The sequence below is a fragment of the Strix aluco genome, chromosome 3 (assembly GCF_031877795.1).
Source record: "Strix aluco isolate bStrAlu1 chromosome 3, bStrAlu1.hap1, whole genome shotgun sequence".
In the NCBI taxonomy this organism is placed as follows: domain Eukaryota; kingdom Metazoa; phylum Chordata; class Aves; order Strigiformes; family Strigidae; genus Strix; species Strix aluco.
This window is the reverse complement of record NC_133933.1, coordinates 131,321,459-131,340,971: the sequence shown is the minus strand read 5'-3', so window position 1 is coordinate 131,340,971 and position 19,513 is coordinate 131,321,459. Positions and strand designations below refer to the sequence as shown.

General features: G+C 52.3%; 1 protein-coding gene across 5 annotated transcripts in view; it reads right to left on the bottom strand.

The window, feature by feature from the left end:
* NCOA1 (nuclear receptor coactivator 1) overlaps positions 1–19,513 on the bottom strand; it is a 190,207-nt gene that overhangs the window by 28,236 nt on the left and 142,458 nt on the right. For all 5 annotated transcript variants that reach the window (XM_074820336.1, XM_074820338.1, XM_074820334.1 and 2 more), the window contains 7 exons: positions 12,817–12,911; positions 9,132–9,309; positions 7,040–7,219; positions 5,629–5,724; positions 4,397–4,537; positions 3,392–3,539; positions 1,134–2,481 (listed from right to left, as the gene is read on the bottom strand). In XM_074820336.1, coding sequence (XP_074676437.1) covers positions 1,134–2,481; positions 3,392–3,539; positions 4,397–4,537; positions 5,629–5,724; positions 7,040–7,219; positions 9,132–9,309; positions 12,817–12,911 — 2,186 coding nt within the window. The remainder of the gene's footprint in view (positions 1–1,133; positions 2,482–3,391; positions 3,540–4,396; positions 4,538–5,628; positions 5,725–7,039; positions 7,220–9,131; positions 9,310–12,816; positions 12,912–19,513) is intronic.

Below are 19,513 nucleotides of genomic sequence, written 5' to 3'. Positions count from 1 at the left end.
AGGTGCCCAAAACTGGACACAACACTCCAGGTGTGGCCTCACCAGTGCAGAGCACAGGGGGACTATCACCTCCCTGCTTCTGCTGGCCACACTATTTCTAACACAAGCCAGGATGCCGTTGGCTTTCTTGGCCCCCTGGGCACACTGCTGGCTCCTGTTCAGCTGCTTGTCAATGAGAACCCCCAGACCCTTCTCTTCCAGACAGCTCCAGCCACCCCTCCCCAAGCCTGTAGCCATGCAGGGGGTTGTTGTGGATTCCCACTCGCCTACAGGATAACCGACCACAACTCCCAGGCCCACTGAGCCTTTAACCTTATTAAGAGACTTATTGTGCAACCTTATTAGAGACTTATTGTGCGTTTGTCAGTCGAGGCTCTCTGAGCGCTCTGCTATTCATCCTGTATCTCCAAATGCCAGCAGCCTTATTTGCAGCAGTCAGTAAGCAGGCGATCAGCCCTGCTCTTCATGTCAGCCGCTCTCTTCTCTTTGCTTAAAAAGGATTAAGCAGCTTTATCCATGTTACCATCTCCCCTGGCTTTCAAAAATAAGAAATCTCTTCTATTCATAGCTGCGTGTAATGAATATTTATACACCCAAATCTCTATTGCAGAGATCTGTCACTGGATTATTCAATTTAATAATACTTTTAGGATAACTAAAAGGCCCGTATAATTGCTAATCTCAGCCAACAGGAAGGCAAGGGATTGAAAATTCCCTGCGACACGAGTCCTAAATGTGACCAGAGATGCAGAATTAAGAACCTTTTTTGCACAGCAACACGCACGTGGTCTTCTCCTCACTCAAGCCCACTACCTGCAGTGATGTGCCAGGTTTCTTTCTTATTTTTATACACCTTGGTAAAGTTTCTCCCTTCCCTTCCCTTCCCACCACTGCCTTGAAGATCTGAGCTGCCAAAACGTGAAGCAGCTGGACAAAAGTGGATAGCGCTGGTGCTGGAGAAGGTGGCACCAGCGCAGAAGGTTGCGGCAAGCCACAGGACATCTCCCCACCCTTCTCCCAGCCCCACCACCTTGCTGCGGAGGAAGCACGTCAATAGGTTTGGGGGAAACTGCCCCCAAAACATGACTCGTTGAGAACATCCCACCAGCACAGACGCAGATGGGTCAACTCACCTGGCCCTGCGTCTCCAGCTTGACCTCCTCCGTGGCAGGAGGTTTGGCGAGCGGCACCGGGGCTGTGTTACAGGGCTCCATCTGCTCCGTCTTCTCCACCTTCACCTTCACATCATCCAGGCTCAGCGCCGGGGCTGCAGCAAGCTCCTTCTCATCCTTGTCCAGCAGATAGCGTAGGAGCTGGTGATCCTTGACATCTTTTTTCTTCAGCGCGTCCGGCTCCAGTTTGATGTCCGGGGTGCCCGGTAGCTGGTTCTGAGCCGTGGGGGTGGTGGCGGCGTTGGGGGCATTCTCCTTCTTCTCGTGCTCCATGGCCAGCGTTGTAATATCGGAAGGGCTGCCCTCCTGAAGGAGTCTATGCAAAATCTTGTGCCGCTCAGTCAGCGAGCTATGGGAGGAAGGGCAGGTGCTGCTGGGAGGGTTGCTGGAGGCCAAGGTGCCAGCGGTGCCCGCGCAGGCTAACGAATCTTTGCAGCTCGTGTCCGCATCGGCATGTCGAAGCTGCTGCTCCGCCGTGGTGGCCAAGAGCTGAACCAGCTTATGGCTGGTGGCTTGGGAGCACTTGCTGTCCCCTCCCTCCGCGAGCCTGTCGCCGGCGTGCAGCATGCCCGAGTCCAGCGGTTTGCCATCCCCCGAGCCGCCGTCCGACTGGATCATCTCGCTGAGGATGGAGGCGATCTCTTTGCTGTCCTTGGACTCCGCTTTCATGGGCTGCATGGCGAGGCGGCCGGGCGAGCTCTGCGAGCTGAGCTGTCTCAGCGCGGGGGGCGGTGTGGAGTAGCCCACCGGTGTGCTGGGACCTTCGGTCAAGCCCTGCATAGAGTTTAGGGGGGCACTGGGAAAGGTTCTGGTGGCAGCGGTGCCACAGCCGCCCCCGCCGCCGCTGTTGGCCATGCCCACGGGGGAGTGCATGGTGGGCACCGGGGGGGAGAAGGGATTGCTGGGCACTCTGGGTCTGGGCACCAGTCCCGGGCTGACCCGATGCCTCGGAGACATGAACTGCGGTGGGGTAATCCCTGGACTATTCATGGGGGAGCTATTGAGGTTCAAAGTGTGGTTACTGTTCTGGGGACCGGCTTGTCCCTGGCTTAAGGCAACGTTGGCTCCTATCTGGTTTCCAGGTGAACATCCAAAGCTGGTTTGGCTGGTGCTGGAGTTGCTGTTGTGGAGGCCGGCGCCTGGCTGCTGGTTCACATTGGTGGCCAACATGCTGCCGTTGGAGGGGGGGATGGAGGGTGGCAGGGCCATGCCTTGCCCCGGGGAGATGCTGGGGTTCAGCGAGGGGCTGACCCGGGGAAGGGACATGGCAGAGTTAGTGTTCTCCGGGGGTGAGAGCATGCCGTGATCCCTGCGGGGGATGAAAAAGAGGAAAAGTCACAAGAGGCTTTGCCCAAACCTTTAGCGTCACTCAGGCAGCTCCTGCCCCCCGTCCATGCTGCAGAGCTCTGAGGCCTGGAGAGCAGCAGCTCACAAGCTCTGGTGGTCTCAGCCTTCCCCGCTCCACCAGCGCTCCTGGATCCATTTCACAGAATCACAGAATCCCAGAATCATTCAGGTTGGAAAAGACCCTCGGGATCATCGAGTCCAACCCTCAGCCCGACTCTACAAAGTTCTCCCCTACCCCACATCCCCCAACAGCTCATCCAAATGGCCCTTAAACACACCCAGGGATGGGGACTCCACCCCCTCCCTGGGCAGCCTATTCCACTCTCTGACCACTCTTTCTGTAGCATGTAGCATTTCAGGAGCATGGATGGAGTGCAGCAGCTTTAGCATCTCTCCAGAAATGTGACGCTGCTCGGGACTGCAGCTGCTCACCGGTTAAACCCCAAAGGCGTCACTTTCTCTGGGTCTTACGTTCCCACACGGCTGCAGGAGGACCATTCCCCTCCACCCCAGCCCCCTCGCATTTCTCCAGCACGGCCCAAGCCCACAGCCTCCCCTCTCCCTGTCCTGCCAGTTTGTCAGAGCCTCTCCCTCCCCAAATATTTTAAGTTCTCCAGGGCAAAGCAGAAATGTGAAGCACATCTATAAACCTCCACCTGAACTCCCGGGGCCACCTCTTTCCAAAACAAGAATAATCAAGAGCAACAGAGCTGCCAGCATGCTGGTTTTCAGCCTCAGATTCCCCATGGGGATCCCATCTCCCAACAAATCACCAGTGGATCCTCCTTCCACTGGAGGGAACAGGCACTTTGATTCCTGGATCGCCCAGCCAGGCGCTGGCACAGCTCGGTAGTGACAGGGTGGGGACGTACCTGTCGATGACGTGGATGCCCATGATGAAGGGCTGCATCTCCGGGCTGGAGGGGTAGCAGAGCTTACACTTGGTGTGGGCACTAAGCACCGTCCCGTCGCTCAGGGTGAATCGGTACGAGGGGCTGAAGGCCGTGCCACGTGTCATCACTGAAGGAGACAACCAGAAACACATCAACCTCCTGAGAAACTCGAGACAGAACCCGCCACACCCTACAAGCACCAGGAGGAGGATGGAGGGAGCAGAGGAGAGGGAAAACCTGCCTGGGACAACCACCTTTCCAGTGAACAAAACCACACGCTAACCCTGTAGACCCAGAAAATAAAAGGGGTAAAAATAACTGTGGTGGCACAGAAATCCTCCCAGCTGCTTCTCCAGCTCCAAACCCATGTCCTGCAGTGGGTAAATCTAAATCCATCCAGCACTGTCCTTGTGTGCTCAGAGCTTCTGAAGGAGCCATCACTCAACCACCAGTGTACAACGTACAAGCTGATGAAGACCAGCCAGGCTGGGAAGGTGCAGCAGGACGCTGCCGCTGCAACCCTGGCAGAGTTACAGCTCTCCGGAGACTGAGCGACCTCCTGCTCCTACGTCCCTGCCTTCCCCACATCCCTGTTGTGAGCATCGTTGCCGACACAGCAAAGACACCCACGAAAGAGCTGACAGAGCAAAGATGCTCACGAAAGAGCTTCCGCTTCTTCTGCTTAGACACTGGGGACGGCGTTTGTGAACGGCCCAGGAAAAAAAAAAAAAAAAGATCATATTTAGCTCTGATTTGTCTCAATTCTGTATTTCTTGAAAGGTGAGAGGGAACCTCCCAGCTGGAGGAGCTCCTACAGCGTTACTCAGTCCTTTCCCCTCTCTCTTTGGCACTCTGTGATTATTACTGTAGCATTTATTTTTCCACAAAGCATTTATCCAGCAAGGAGGACCGTGCCCAGGCTTCTCCTTGCAGCTCCTGCTGCTCGGCAGGAGAGTGCGCCAGTGAGGAAGAGGAGCCTGTTACCTTCTTGAAAGAGCTGTTTGGCGTAAGATGGCTCTCTGCCCTGCGGCTGGAAGAAAGCGTAGATGCATTTCCGCACCAAATCCTCCCAGCCCGTCCTGCCGGCGGCTCTCAGGGAGCTGGTGTCAATGGAGATGATTTTACCTGAGCAGAGAGAGAGAAGCCACGTTACTCAAGCTCAGCATGAGAAGTCCCTCAGCACAAATAGGTCCATAAATGTGGAAAATGAAGCCACGTCCTATTTGGGCCAGGCAGCAGTGGCAGGAACACACAAGGAGGTCGGTCCGGAAGGAGGTGGAGGTTCAACAAGTTTGCTCTGGAGCACGCACTGAGCTCTACGCACACCTTGGCCAGCCGAAGGGGACATGAAACTCAACAAGAAACACCTTTGTGCGAGGGGACCCTCACTGCTCCAGGGCTGGGGACCCCAGATTCACACCCTCACCCAGTGGGACACCCTGCCAGCCACCTTGCCCACATCTGAGGGTCCTCCAAGCAGGACCTGCTTTCTCCCTCGACATGAAACACCAGGCAGCTTTGCCGGCTGTTTTACAGCCATGGGCAGGGAGCAGCAAGCAGAGAAAACATTCATTAAGGGTTTTCAGGCTGCAGGGAAGTCCGGGGTGATGATTAACTACCAGAAAGAAGGTCACCAGAATGACTAGAAAGCAGTATCTGGTCAAGATAAACTCGAGTCTGAAAGTTGACGACCGTTTCATTCCCATCAATCAGCAACCTCAACAGCCCCCTGTCCTGGTTCTGCTGGGATAGAGTTAATTTTCTTCCTAGTAGAGGATTCAGTTTTGGATTCAGTGTGAGAACAACACTGATAACACGCGGATGGTTTAGTTGTGGCTAAGTAGCACTTAAGTGAAGGATTTTTCAGTTTCCCAGCGAGGAGGTGCACAAGGAGCTGGGAGGGAGCACGGCCAGGAGAGCTGACCCCAACTAGCCAAAGGGCTGCTCCATACCACAGAGCATCATGCCCAGTATATAAACTGGGGCCAGTTGGCTGGGAGGGGCCAGTCGCTGCTTGGGCATCGGTCAGTGGGTGGTGAGCAACTGCCTTGGGCATCTCTTGTCTTTTCTTGGGTTTGATTTCTCCTTTTGTTATACTCCTTTTCATTACAATTATTATGCTGGGCTCATGCTAAAGGGTCCTGCACTGCACCGCTGGCCTCTGATCTTCAGGGATAACAAATCCTCTGGACTCCCTGGCATCACTGGGACGTTACCTGTGGTGTCTTGCTTGGTCACGAAGGATTCGGAAGGGGTGACGGCTGCCGATCGAGGTAATCGTCTCGCGATGCATATCAGACATGACTGGAAATCTGCCAAAGTGGGAGGCGGAGAAGGCACCGAGAACATGAAAATCAGACGTTACAACCACCACTTGCATTTTAAAATTTTAATTAAAATACCACCACTGGGCTTGATTGCCACGTCTTGCCCTGGAAGTGTTTACCCTGAGCAATCCTCGGGCCCTTCAAAACAAATAGGCTCTGTCTAAACTCTATAAAATTTGCTGGAAAAGAGGTTTCCAGTGCTTGGAGAAATTAATTGTAAAGGCTTCTCAGATCTGGCAGTATCGTACAATAAAAGTCAGCACTAAAAGCCAGCAACTGTCGGCTTCAGGCAAAGTATTTGGTCATAAAATACTGTAATTTATTCCTTCCAGTCATGATCTCCTGTGTAAACCACAATGGATTAATCCAGCTAATGCGCTGGAAAATAATAGCTGGGACACCGAAAGGAGAGTTAGGGCACTTGCAGGAAAGCAAGAGCCCCCATGGTACCGAGGGAACCCTGCCTGTCCTGTGTCCCCAGGCAGAGATCTGCCTGCAGGCAGCAGTTCAGCCCAAAAACATGCAGGCAGCACTGTGGTCTGGCAGTGGTGAAGGCACAAGGCGGAGTGTCAGGCACCCACATCACTCGCTGGGAAGGTGCTGCAGCCTTGGCTTTGGTGGGTAATAAAATATTGCTCCTTCCTTAAGGAATATTGGCTGCAAGCAACCCCGGAGGCAGTTCTGGGGGGCCAGGGAAGCAGGATGGCTGGAGGGCATCAGCTTGAGGGCAAGAGGGAGCAGGAAGCTGCAGCAAAATTCAGGCATCTCCCCCGCTGTCTCCTCTGTGCCAGGCATCGGCTGTGCCCGGCTGGGAACAACCAGCCCCACCAGGCAGCTCTGCGGGGTGGTGGCTGCTCCTCCTCCTGCCTGCACTGCCATCCCCATCCCGAGGCCTCCTGCCCACACTGCCAGTCTCATCCCATTCCTCCTGCCTGCACTGCCATTTCCACCTCAGTCCTCCTGCCTGCCCTGGCCTCCACCTTGGTCCTCCTCCTCCTGCCTGCATTGCTGTCCCTACTCTGGTCCTCCTGCCTGCACTGCCATTACCACCCCAGTTCTCCTCCTGCCTGCACTGCCATCCCCCCATCCCACTCCTCCCCCTGCCTGCACTGCCATCTCCACCCTGCTCTTCCTCCTGCCTGCACTGCCGTTACCACCCCAGTTCTCCTCCTGCCTGCACTGCCATCCCCACCCTGTCCTCCTCCTGCCTGCACTGTGGTCCCCACCTTGTCCTCCTCCTGCCTGCCCTGCCCTCCCGAGCCTGAATGCAGGGTCGCAAGCAGAGGATGCTCTCCCCTACCTTCTCCTTCCTCCTTGAAGGACTTGGGCTGGGAGACGGTGAAGCACTGCATCACCTCGTAGCGCTGACGAGCCTCCTGGTTCTCCGCACCTGGCTCATCGGGCGGCCGGATCAGCATCCTGCAGCTGAAGGTATGGCTGTTGCGCCTGGTCGCTTCTTGAGGCCAAGGAACTCCATTTACTGGGGGATGGACAAAGGAGGAGGAGAGGGGTTGTTAGGAGCTGTGCCATGCACACACGTCCCCCCGACTTCCCAAGGACCCCTCAGATAAGGACACAGAAGGAAAAGTGCCGGCATGGGGGAAGAAAGCAGCTCTCTGCCCAGGTCAGGGGTGAGACAAGAGCAGAGCCGGGGGCAGAGCTCTCCCCGCCAGCCCCCAGGGCTCCTTTGGACCTGCTGGAGACCCCGTGTCCAGACCCACACTCCCAGCCAGGCCTTAAGAGCACCTACAACCTCAAATGAGATCAGTACATCATCATCACACTGACATCATCACAGTGTCATCACACTGACATTCACCAGTTGCTCCTTCCATTGCTGGGAGATGCTATCATCTCCATCTTACGGGCAGGGAAACTGAGGCAGGGGGGCTCTAGAGCTTTTGGAAGACTCCTGCCTCTTGCTGTTGTACTTGAAATCCCTCTGAGGCGATGCTCACGGGACTTCTCTGGCAAGTCCAGCTGAAACTCTCCATAGAAATGGTTATTTTCTTTGCTTCGTCCTCATTTCTGGAGTAAGTCGGCAGCTAGATCTTCTGGTGCTGCAGCAGCAAAAACCTTCCCCTTTGATTTTTTTCTATAACCTGGATTTTTCCAAAAACCTTTGGGCACCAGTTGGCTGATTTTTCTAACGCTCTACAACATCTTCACAGATATCCATATGCAACCCAAGTGATTTTGCCACCAGCAGATTACAAAGCTTTCATGCAACATGATCTATGAGAAGAACTGAGGGACTTGTAACATCCAAGGAAAGAAAACACCCAGCCTTAAACTGGGTAATCACAGGGAAAAGACGATGCCTGAACCTCTACAGGCTCAATCTGATGAGTGCCCAGAGGTTTAGGTGGTTTAAGACATCATTATATTTACCCAGAAGGAAGACAAGTGTGAATTAAAAAAAAACCCATTATTTTTAAGTCAAGCTTGGGAAAGGCTCATCTTCTCTTGTGTTTCTTCAAAGGGGTGAGTGGAATCAGTGATGTCCCACCTGCATTAGCCACCCTGAGGATGCTTGTCTCCAGGCAATGAATAAAACCTTCTGCTTCACTTGCTTCCAACACCCCACAAGTGCCTTCACCACACGATGCTCCCTCCCACCCTCCCAGCTGTTTGTTTTTCCAGTGTAGGGGACCATCGTGAGCTCACCGCTGGCACTGTGACCTCTCCTCACACCCCAAGGTGCAGCACATCCCCATGCCAGACACTTGGGCTCTGAAACCAGCGCGGGACAATCACAGAATCACAGAATCATTCAGGTTGGAAAAGCCCCTTGGGATCATCGAGTCCAACCCTCAGCCCGACTCTACAAAGTTCTCCCCTACACCACATCCCCCAACAGCTCATCCAAACGGCCCTTAAACACACCCAGGGATGGGGACTCCACCACCTCCCTCCAGCTGGGAGGACATCCTAAATGAACTGGGATCAGCCAATGGGCTCAGTCCCCCTAAATTAACACCTCAAAATCTTCCTCCTCATTTCCCTAAAGCTCCTATTTGTGCCCCTCGCTTTGGACAGACGAGTCGGTTCTTCCCACCCACGAGCCAGAGTCGAAGGCAGAAGTTTTCTTAGCAGAGAAAGACAAAGGGAAGATGACTTGAATATTGTCATCCACCGGCTATTTATTCAGAAATCTAATACTGATTTTTCACTGGTAGGATGTATTTTACTAGAAAAAGATTTATGGATCACTACCTGCCTTGGGTATATCTCTAAATTTCACAGTAAACAATACAAAAAATAATAATATATATGAATAATATATATACAAAACAATATAAAGCCAGCTTCACTGAAGACACAACAGCATTTTTGACAGCTTTCTCCAAGCACCAGCTGATAAAAAAACCCCACCTCAAGGGTTTTCTTACCTAGAGACTTTGGCAACAAGTTCTTGACGAACTCGGCATGATCCCCCACGTGCAGGATGCTGTAGACACTGGTGTTCATGAGCTCCTCCTGGTTATAACCCAGGTAGCTGGTCACGTTCTCAGAGACGAAGACGATCCTCCCTTCGCGGTTTACGACGAAGAAGAAGCCATCCAAGGCCTGCAAGGGGAATAAATCCGGGCAGCGTGTGAGCAGCAGGTCCCAGAGAGGGTCAGGATGCTCCCTGACCATGGGCAACCTTCCTCTGCCTCTCGCACCTTGGCTTCATCCCCGCTCTATATTACAGCAGCGATCAAATAACAGCACATTTGCTTAAACACATATTTAGGTCTGCAACTTCCTCGGCTGAGGCCGTCCCTGCCACTATGGACAGTGCCAGCAGAGGAGAAACAACCCTCTTCCAAGGGCCAGAGCAGTCAGAAAGGCTCTAATTTGGCAAGCCACTGAAATTAAGCATATGCCTGATTTGCTTAATTACAGCCCAAGAATGACAGAGCCTTTGCATCGTGCAGAATAACAGGTTTTTTCATGCATTTAGGATGCAAGTGGCAAATTCAGCCCTGCAATCAAACGGAGGGGGACAAGCGCAACCCAGACCAAATCATACAACACGGGGAGATCTTCTGCTTATTTTAACGAGGACACCATCAAGGTTTTTAATTCACTGCAGTGGTACTGGGGAGGTGATGCTTTCTGGTGCTACGAAATAAGCTCAGAGCTGCAGAGCCCAGTGCTTGCGCGAGGAGCCCTTGAGAAGGCTGATTGCTGATTTACACTCTTGCAAGCGTGCATCACCTAAAATGCTTCATCCAGGCAGGATCTGGTTTTCCTGGAGTCTAATTCCGACTTATCCTGCTCATCAACAGCAAGCTCTGGTGGACTGTGATCCTGCAACTAGATCTGGCCATATCCCAGAGTGGGAGGCGGTGCAAGGACAGGAGAAACTTGTGATGCCCCAAAATTGGTACCCGCAGCGTCGCCCTCTCCTCCCTGTCCTCCCACTTGTCTGTGCCAGCAGAGAGTTCCTCCGGAGGAGAACACCCAGGCTTTATTTAATGCAGTTTCTAAAAACCAGGTTTTGCTGTAGAGCAACATTAAGTGCAAGAAACAGGAAGCATTTAAAAAAGAAAAAAAAAAAAAGAAAGAAATCTTTTGTCAAAATGGTTCTGGCAGATCGGCTGCAATTTTCCTTATTCCCAGCTGTTGCCAAGACAACCAGACTTTGCACTTTGGGAGCCCAAAAAAAAAGACCCAGGCTGGATGGTAAACCCCACCTGGACCCTTCTCCCAGGTGATGCTGGTTTTGGGGTACTAGGAGAGCAGGGAAGGGGCAGGGGAGCTCCAAGGTGGCAGCCGGTGGGGATGCTGCTTGCACACCTCCCCTAATAGCCCTCATTCTTCCAGCAGCAACACTGGGCATTTATCTATGGTTTAAATATTAAATTACTTTATCAGCATAATTACTTATAGAAGTCAAGCCTGAACAACAGGTCAAGAGGCAAAAAACCTTCCTAAAAATGAACGAGATCCTTTTTAATAGCCCTTTTGATCTCCGCCTTTCTGGGTTTGAAAACCCCGCCTGAGCCCAGGACACCCAGAAGAAGCTGGAAGTCCTTTGGGGAATGTTTTTAGGCATGGGAGGCTGCGGATTGCTGGGGGACCAGTGAAACCACTAATTGCTTCTCACAGTCAATCCACATGGAAAATAAACTCAGCATGGTAAGGGCTTGGCATCCTCAAAGTGCTTCAAAGCAGCCACGGATGCCGCGGAGCACGGCACAGGTCAGAGTCAGCATCTCCAGTGTGCGGGCTTCACACACGAGGACAGCAATTAGGAAATTATTCCTCAGTTTGTATAGATAATAACCGTAATCTAAACATGGATTTTAAATCAAATAATACACGGTGGGTTGTTTACAAAGTGGTATTGACTGAGCAGTAACGGCACCACCTCTGCATTCCTTCCTGCAGAAAGGATGCATCGATACCCGATCCAAGCACGTGGGGTAATTTTTAGCCATGAGCTAGCTGATTTAATTAATTTTCTATTTTTTTATTTTATTTTATTTTTTAATTTTCTAATTTTTATGATGACCTCAGGTTTTCCAGGGCCATTTCTACTACCAATGTGCTGCCATCCCTGCTTTGCCCTGCTCCCCATCACCCAAGGTGCCGGCTACTGCCGAGGCTCCTGGCCACAGTGAGCCACATATTGCCACGCATGGTCACAGACACGAGGGGATCGACCCCAGCTGAAGGATGCTCTGGTGAGCCAGCTGGCCCCACGTTCATCATTTAAGCGACGTAAAGGTACATTCCCAAGACCGCACTGTGAAAGATGTGGATTTACTGCGGACCCTGTTCCCTCTCACGGTTTTGTTGGCTCTGCCACTGCTCTCGTAGGATACCTTCTCCCAATATAACCCAAATACTGGAGTTTTGTTGAGGATCTGCCGCCTTCTCCTGCGTCACTTTATATTCCCAAGCCTGTTTCTAGCACCCAGCGCACCTCTCAAAACCCACGTGCCTTTCCCAGCCTGATTTCTAAGTCCCTTCTGCATTTTTGCCTCTGTTAGACCAAGCACCTCTGTAGCCAAGCTGCCAACTCCCCATTAACCCCATCCCAGCACCCATTTTCCATCCTTTCCACAAGTCAGACCCTTCGTTAGCTGCCAACCCCCTTCCCATCCCTTTTGCATTAATTCCTCCATCTGCAGAGTCACCTCTTGCAGAGTTTTACTAATTTTGACACCCTCACTCCAGGGCTCAGGGAAGACAAGCGTGGTATGGGGAGGGGTTAAGCAGGTCTTCAAAAGCATGTGCAGGAGAGCTCCCCACGGCCTCCAAGCATCTTTTGGAGATGCAGAAGAGGCCAAAAATGTGATGCGGGGGGGAAGTCTCTCTCCCCAGGAATCCTGAAACCCAGGCTGGCTTTCTGTCTCCAAAATGATGCCACATTTCACCTCCCAGCTATTGGGCTCCCAACAGAAACCACAGAGTAAATCGTTGGACTGTGTCATGTCAGCAATTACGCTCTTACAGTTAATTAAATGAATCAGATGAGGATGTTGCTTCCTTTTGGTCTTTGAATGTGTAATTTTATCAGGTGGTTTCAATGCAAGAAGGCAGCTGTGGGATGGTGCTGGTCATCCCCAGGGAGGAAACCCCCAGCCCCAACCCCAACCACCCCCCATGAAATTACCAGCTGAACGATTTAGGATTTGAAGTTTATCTCTAGGGCCTGTGATATAATCTAATAACCCTCCTATAATAACCTTCTCCATACATTATGGTGCCGTCAGGTTGAACTCTGACCTTCCTCCTGAGACATGATTCTTTCTGATTTACTGATATCAGCCAAAATGCAGAGCGCCCTCCTCATCCTCCCTATTTCCCAGAGGGCAGAAGGATTCCAATCTGCTGAAAACCATCTATCCACGTTACCTAACTCACTTCCAAATGAGGACGGGGGCTCAGTTTAATCCCCACTTAGAAGAAACTCAATATTTTAATGCTGATACTACAAAGCTATCCAGAACAGCTTCAACTTAACCAAGTCCAAGCTCCATCAAACTTGGTTAAGATTCACTTTCCAAGCCATTTGCTGAAACAAAGGACTAAAATCAGGGAGCCTGGCAGGATTAGCAACAACATTTTAGCACCTACCTCCAGAAGAAGAGGTCCCAGAGACTCCTTCTCAATCACACCTTGGCTGCTGGATGAGATGTCGGACTTCTGGACTTCATCATCAGCTGCTTTCTCTGTAGTAAAGGAAAAGGGACATTTCAGCCAAAAGAACCATCATTTTTACTACTGAATTATTACCAATAATAAACAAAATATTGACTGCTTGTCATACAGGCAACGAATGATGTGCACCAAAAGACTCCTGCATTTTCACTTCATCCCTCAGTCCCATGAAGATATACTGTAATTTCTAATTATTTATTTATTATTAAAAAATAAGGCAATAATTAGATCAGTCAACCACTAGCAGGAAGGAAAAACCTATCTTAAGCAGAAGCCTGCAGAAAGAGGCATCCAAAATCAACATTTTGAAAAGGAAACGGTATATCCAGTTTAGCGCAAGCTACAGTATTTGATCTGGAACTTTTCAGACAACACTTTTAAGAAATAACTGCTGGGAGGAATTAATGGAGAACAGGCTGTGCCAAAGGAAACCTGCTGGAAAAAAAAAAAAAAGGCAGCTCATAACACTGATGTGCAGGGAGCATCCCGGGTGCTGGTCAGCTGGGAGCCAGCGGGGTCGGGGACGGGAGGAGAGCGTCTGGCACGGAGTGGGTGATGCTGCTGGAGGAGCCCAGCCCCAGCCCTGCCACAAATTCTCATGCTGTATTGCTGAATAATCCCTTTGGGAAAAAAACGACCCAAAAAACCCGGAGAGGAGGCCCTGTTATTTATCTCGCACTCCCCCAAAAGGTGCTAGCCACGTCGCGCAGCTACTCCGAGGAATTCAGGATAAATCCAGCAGCGAAAGGCGGGTGGCAAGTGGGATGTGATAAAGCCAGTGATCACGGGCAAGTGAGCCACGATGCCGCTGGTGTTTCAGGGCTGTTTCGTTTCACTCCTCCACATCCACGACCGTTTTCCCCTGGGAAAGCTGGGAGAGTCTCTCAGCCTCTCTGGATGTGATCTGGGAAGGATGGGGAGAGCAGCATCTCCAGCACTACAGGACACAGTTGAGAATAAAGCCTGATCGCTGGGAGTGATTGGGGAGGCTGGTAGTGCATGCCCTGGCTGGGCACATCTGGGGCTACAGATGTATTTGCAAAGAGGAGATTAATTATTGTTTAATCACATGGTTTGGGTGGAATAAGCGCAGAAAGAGGCAAGTGAGAGCTAAACCTTGATGGAGAGGATGCCTGCTTCGTTGCTGGGGCATCACTTAGCAAGGGAAAAGCAAGGATGTCTCAGATAGCAGATGTTTTCTGCCTCAGAGATGTTTTGCTCTGAAATGTGAAAACTCAAGCTCCTGGGGACAGCCAGAGGGGCAGGGTATTACCCACTGCACGTCAGTGCCCGTTGGCACTGGCAGAGGAAATTATCGGCCGTGCAGGATGTGAAACAGCACAGGAGTCCTGAAGCATCCTTGGTCCAGGCTCACACGGGCGGCTTTGATGCAGGTTTTGATTAAAAATGAAAAAGACTCTGTGGCTAGCCAAAAAATGACTTGATACTTCATCCTCTATTAATTTTACACCATTTACAAGGTTTTCTCAGGTGCCAGAACCACAAATTCAGCCTAGTAGCTGAAAATTAAGCTGTACACTTTCTGTATAACTGTCAATTGTTTGTATAAAGGAAGATGCTGGGACTGGGATGCAGCTGGTGATTTGGACAACGTGCATGGTCTGGGGGGATGCAGCCCCATCCTCGCAGGCTGTGCTTCCCCGCAGGGCAAGAGTGATCTCCTGGGTGTGCTGGGTTGACCCTGGCTGGACATCAGGTGCCTCCCAAAGCCGCCCTGTCACTGCCCTCCTCGGCTGAACAGGGGAGAGAAAATATAACAAAAGGCTCGTGGGTGGAGATAAGACCAGGGAGATCACTCACCAGTTACTGTCATGGGCAAAACAGACTCAACTTGGGAAAAGTAACTTAACTTATTGCCAATCAAATCAGAGCAGGGTAATGAGAAATAAAACAACTCTTAAAACACCTTCCCCCCACCCCTCCCTTCCTCCCCAGCTCAACTTCACTCCCCATTTCTCTCCCTCCTCCCCGCCAGCGGCGCAGGGGGACGGGGAATGGGGGTTGTGGTCAGTTCATCACCCCTTGTCTCTGCTGCTCCTTCCTCCTCAGGGGGAGGACTCCTCACACTCCTCCCCTGCTCCAGCGTGGGCTCCCCACGGGGTCACAGCCTCCTTGGGGCGTCCCCCTGCTCCGGCGTGGGGTCCCCCATGGGCTGCGGGTGGAGATCTGTGAGGTCCCCGTGGACCTCACAGCCTGCCTCACCGTGGTCTTCATCACGGGCCGCAGGGGAATCTCTGTTCCGGCACTGGAGCACCTCCTCCCCCTCCTTCCTCACTGACCTTGGTGGCTGCACAGTTGTTTCTCTCACATAGTCTCACTCCTTTCTCCGGCTGCAATTGCTCTCCCACTTTTTTTTTTCCCTTTCTTAAATATGTTATCACAGGCATTATCACCGTAGCCGATGGGCTCGGCCTTGCCCAGCAGTGGGTCCCTCTTGGAGCCGGCTGGCATTGGCTCCATGGGGAGAAGCGTCTCGCAGCTTCTCACAGAAGCCCTCCCTGTAGCCTCGCTGCCACCAAATACGTGTGCGGTGCTGGGACCTGGAGGAAGAAAATTGCCTGAACTGGTTTTAAGGGAGATGGCAGCAAGTTGTGAACTTTACTGCCCAGCAGGACAAGGGAAAAGGCTCCTCAACCCACAGTGCCTTGTGTAGGACCTGGAAACCCTCATGGTCATCGATAAATACATGTTTATCAATCAAATGTATATGTGTATCAACACACCAGCTTTGCCCAGCCTACATCTGTCCGTTCCCAGAGGGCAAGAGAGGTTTTCTCAGAATCACAGAATCACAGAATCATCTCGGTTGGAAAAGCCCTTGAAGCTCCTCCAGTCCAACCATGAACCTCACACTGACCGTTCCCAACTCCACCAGATCCCTCAGCGCTGGGTCAACCCGACTCTTCAACCCCTCCAGGGATGGGGACTCCCCCCCTGCCCTGGGCAGCCCATTCCAACGCCCAACAACCCCTTCTGCAAAGAAATCCTTCCTAAGAGCCAGTCTGACCCTGCCCTGGCGCAGCTTGAGGCCATTCCCTCTTGGCCTGGCGCTGGTTCCTTGGCTCAAGAGACTCATCCCCCCTCTCTGCACCCTCCTTTCAGGGAGTTGGAGAGGGCCATGAGGTCTCCCCTCAGCCTCCTCTTCTCCAGACTAAACCCCCCCAGTTCCCTCAGCCGCTCCCCATCAGACCTGTGCTCCAGACCCTGCACCAGCTCCGTTGCCCTTCTCTGGACATGCTCGAGTCATTCAATGGCCTTTTTGGAGTGAGGGGCCCAAAACTGAACCCACTCATCGAGGGGCGGCCTCACCAGTGCCGAGCCCAGGGGTAAGATCCCTTCCCTGTCCCTGCTGGTCACGCTATCGCTGATACAAGCCAGGATACCATTGGCCTTCTTGGCCACCTGGGCACACTGCTGGCTCCTGTTCAGCTGGCTGACAATCACCCCCCCCAGGTCCCTCTCTGACTGGCATGGTAACCCAGCATGGTTAAACCACGAAGGAGCAGCACCCTCCCAAGGAAGATACCCAAATCTCTTCCAGGGATGGAAGAGCTTCCCATGCACCCAAACCCATGGGAGATGGGGGGTACCATAGCATGAGAAGCAGCTTTTTTTCTTACTCTTAATATATTGATGCACTTAGAGGCAATGCACTGGCTTTCAGCCCGAATCCTTTAATTGGGCTGTGGGATCCTCCTCCTGCTTTAGTGAAATAGTTTCATCTGCCAGCTCCAAGGCTGTTATTCAGGAGGATTCAGGTGAAAACAATGTACCATCACTGTCTCCCTCATGCCCGAGTCCTTCTCTTTCCCACCTTTGCAGCCCTGGGGATCCGGGAGCAGATGGATCCCTTAAAGCTCCTGCTAACCTTCTCCAGGGTGGCACATCCCAGCGATGCAAAACTCCTTCAAAGTGTCAGCGCATCCCAGATAAGCACTTTGGTTAACGTGCTTAAACGCAGCTCTTTAGCTTTTCCATCCCAAGCACATGAGGAATATATGTCAAGCAAACCACCAGTTTGCATTTTAACCCATTAATCCCAATTTTCTTTTTTTTTTCCAGCATTAATTGCAGCGGTGGCTCTGCTACGCCAGCGACAGGCCGATGCTCTCGGGGAGCATTGGTCGCAGGCCAGGAATGCCCTGTGCTCGACACAGCCAAACACAGAGCAAATTCCTGGTTCCCCAAGCTCATAATCTCATTATAAAGCTGGACAGACAAATCCACATGACAATAAACCAACGGGAGCAACACGAGCCCCGGCGCTGCTGCTGTTTGAGGCTGTTGGGATCCAGCTGCAGGGGCTTTGGCAGCCTTGGGCATTGTAAATCCCTATCGCACAATAAAAGCCCAGCCTGCTGACGGCCCCGATTGGGACCTAATTGCTGCAAACGTGATTAAAGCAGGGTTGTTTTTTTTTTTTTCTTGCAGCACAGAGAGAAGCTATTTTAAATGCATTCCTCAAATTACGCCCTGATTTTGTGACATCCAGGGAGATGTCTGGGTGCCTCCGGCGTCTATAGGAGCCACGGGGTCCTCTAAACTCCAAAAATACCAGGTCAGTGGAGTTGAACTGTGAGATAAGTGTGTTATAACCAGGTCACCCAACACCAACAATACTGCAGCGGGTGCAGCACCCGCTGCCCACTGCAATGCCTGGGAACACTGCGGTCACTTTGAAAACAATCTTGTCCCGTGCCAACCCCGTGCAGCCAAGCTTGGCACGGGCAGAGGTGACATTTCCAGCTCAGCCCTGTTATTTCGCGGCCACACGAGCCTCCTGGCTAGAAGCCGCTGATTCTTTGCAGGATTAGAAGGAGGGATGGGGAAGGCACAAGGCTGGTGAGGGATGGAGGACGCTGCTAAAGCATGCCGGGACTGGAAGAGGAATGATACGCTCGGATGCCCTGATGCTGGAAGCGATGGCCAGAAGCACAAGGCAATGGGAACAGATTTTGCATCACCGAGAGCTGCTCTCCCCGTCCCCCAGCCCGGTGGCACCCAGCCGTGGCCGGGGCGGCCAGCCAGGCTGCTCTCACCGTGCAGCTCCTCCCGGGCTCGGCACGGTGGAACAAAGACACAGAGCAATGCTTGGGGGGGTGGAAAAAAGGGGTGGGAGGTGAGCAGAGTAAAAAGCAACACCCCTGGCAAGGCGAGGGCTGACGGCGGGCTGGCAAGCTGCTGAAGCAGTGGGGTGCAGCCCAGGCCGGGGGGATGACGGCAAGTCGAGGCGTGCAGATGGGCAGCTGACCCATCCGGAGCGTTTTCCCTCCTGATTTTAGAATGCATCAATGTCAAAAGTCCCTTTATTTTTGTTAATAAAAGCCCAAAGCCAAGAGCACACACAGGAAAGGCAAATCATAGAATCATTCAGGTTGGAAAAGACCCTTGGAATCATCGAGTCCAACCCTCAGCCCAACTCTACAAAGTTCTCCCCTACACCACATCCCCCAACAGCTCATCCAAACGGCCCTTAAACACACCCAGGGATGGGGACTCCACCCCCTCCCTGGGCAGCCTATTCCACTCTCTGACCACTCTTTCTGGGAAAATTTTCTCCTAATGTCCAGTCTGAACCTCCCCTGTTGCAGTTTAAAGCCGTTCCCTCTTGTTCTGTCACTAATTCCCTGGGAGAAGAGACCAGCACCAACCTCTCTACAATGTCCTTTCAGGGAGCTGTGGAGAGTGATGAGGTCTCCCCTCAGCTTTCTCCTCACACTAAACAGCCCCAGCTCCTTCAATCATTCCTCATATGATCTGTTCTCCAGGTCCTTCACCAGCTTCGTTGTTGGCTCATCTGGGGTGTTATTTCTGCTCCTCCAAAGGCGACAGTGCAATGTAACCCCTCCCAAAAAACTGGCTTGGACCCTCTGCCTCAAAACCGCATCGCATGGAGCAAAGCTGAAAGATGTGGCTTCAGCAAGCAGGTGACACCACCCCGTGTCCACACAAGTGGAGGGTCACTGGTGGTTTCCCCTTTCTCTGTCTCTTTTCCCTCTTTGCATTATTATTTTTTATTTCTCCAACCTCCTTAGCTGCCTCCATCACTTTAGCAGGTCTTCTGCTCTTTCTCTACCATCATTTTTGGTGGCACGGGGCACAGCAAAGCCATCCCCAGGATCCTGCACTCGCCTTCCTCCGCTTCCAGACCTCTGTACCTGAAAACCCGTATCCGGAGAAAATCAGGCATTCAAGGCAGGAAAAAGACAAGTGTTGGAGAAAAGCTGTGACCTCTTCCAGCAGCCACGGCTGGAGACCTTCCCTGGAGCAATGTTGGGATCATGCAAGTTGGAAGCCACAGCCACATAATGGGAAAAGTCCTCAAAAAGGCCTTAACTTATTGCTTTTTACCCAAAACACAACAAAGCCCCACGGCCAGAAAAGGACCTGCACTCGAAAGGCTGGAGAAGTGAGGACATGGCAGCAGAGTGATGGGGGGTCGGTGGCTTAGGGGACACCTCCCAGAGCCACTCCAAGGCATAAGGTGGGAGGGGAAGAAAAATAGGGGTGAAAGGGGTGGAGGGGGAAGATGTCCAGTGTTGATGTCCATCTGCCGTGTCTTGGGAAGTCATCCCCAGCCCTGCAGGCCCCA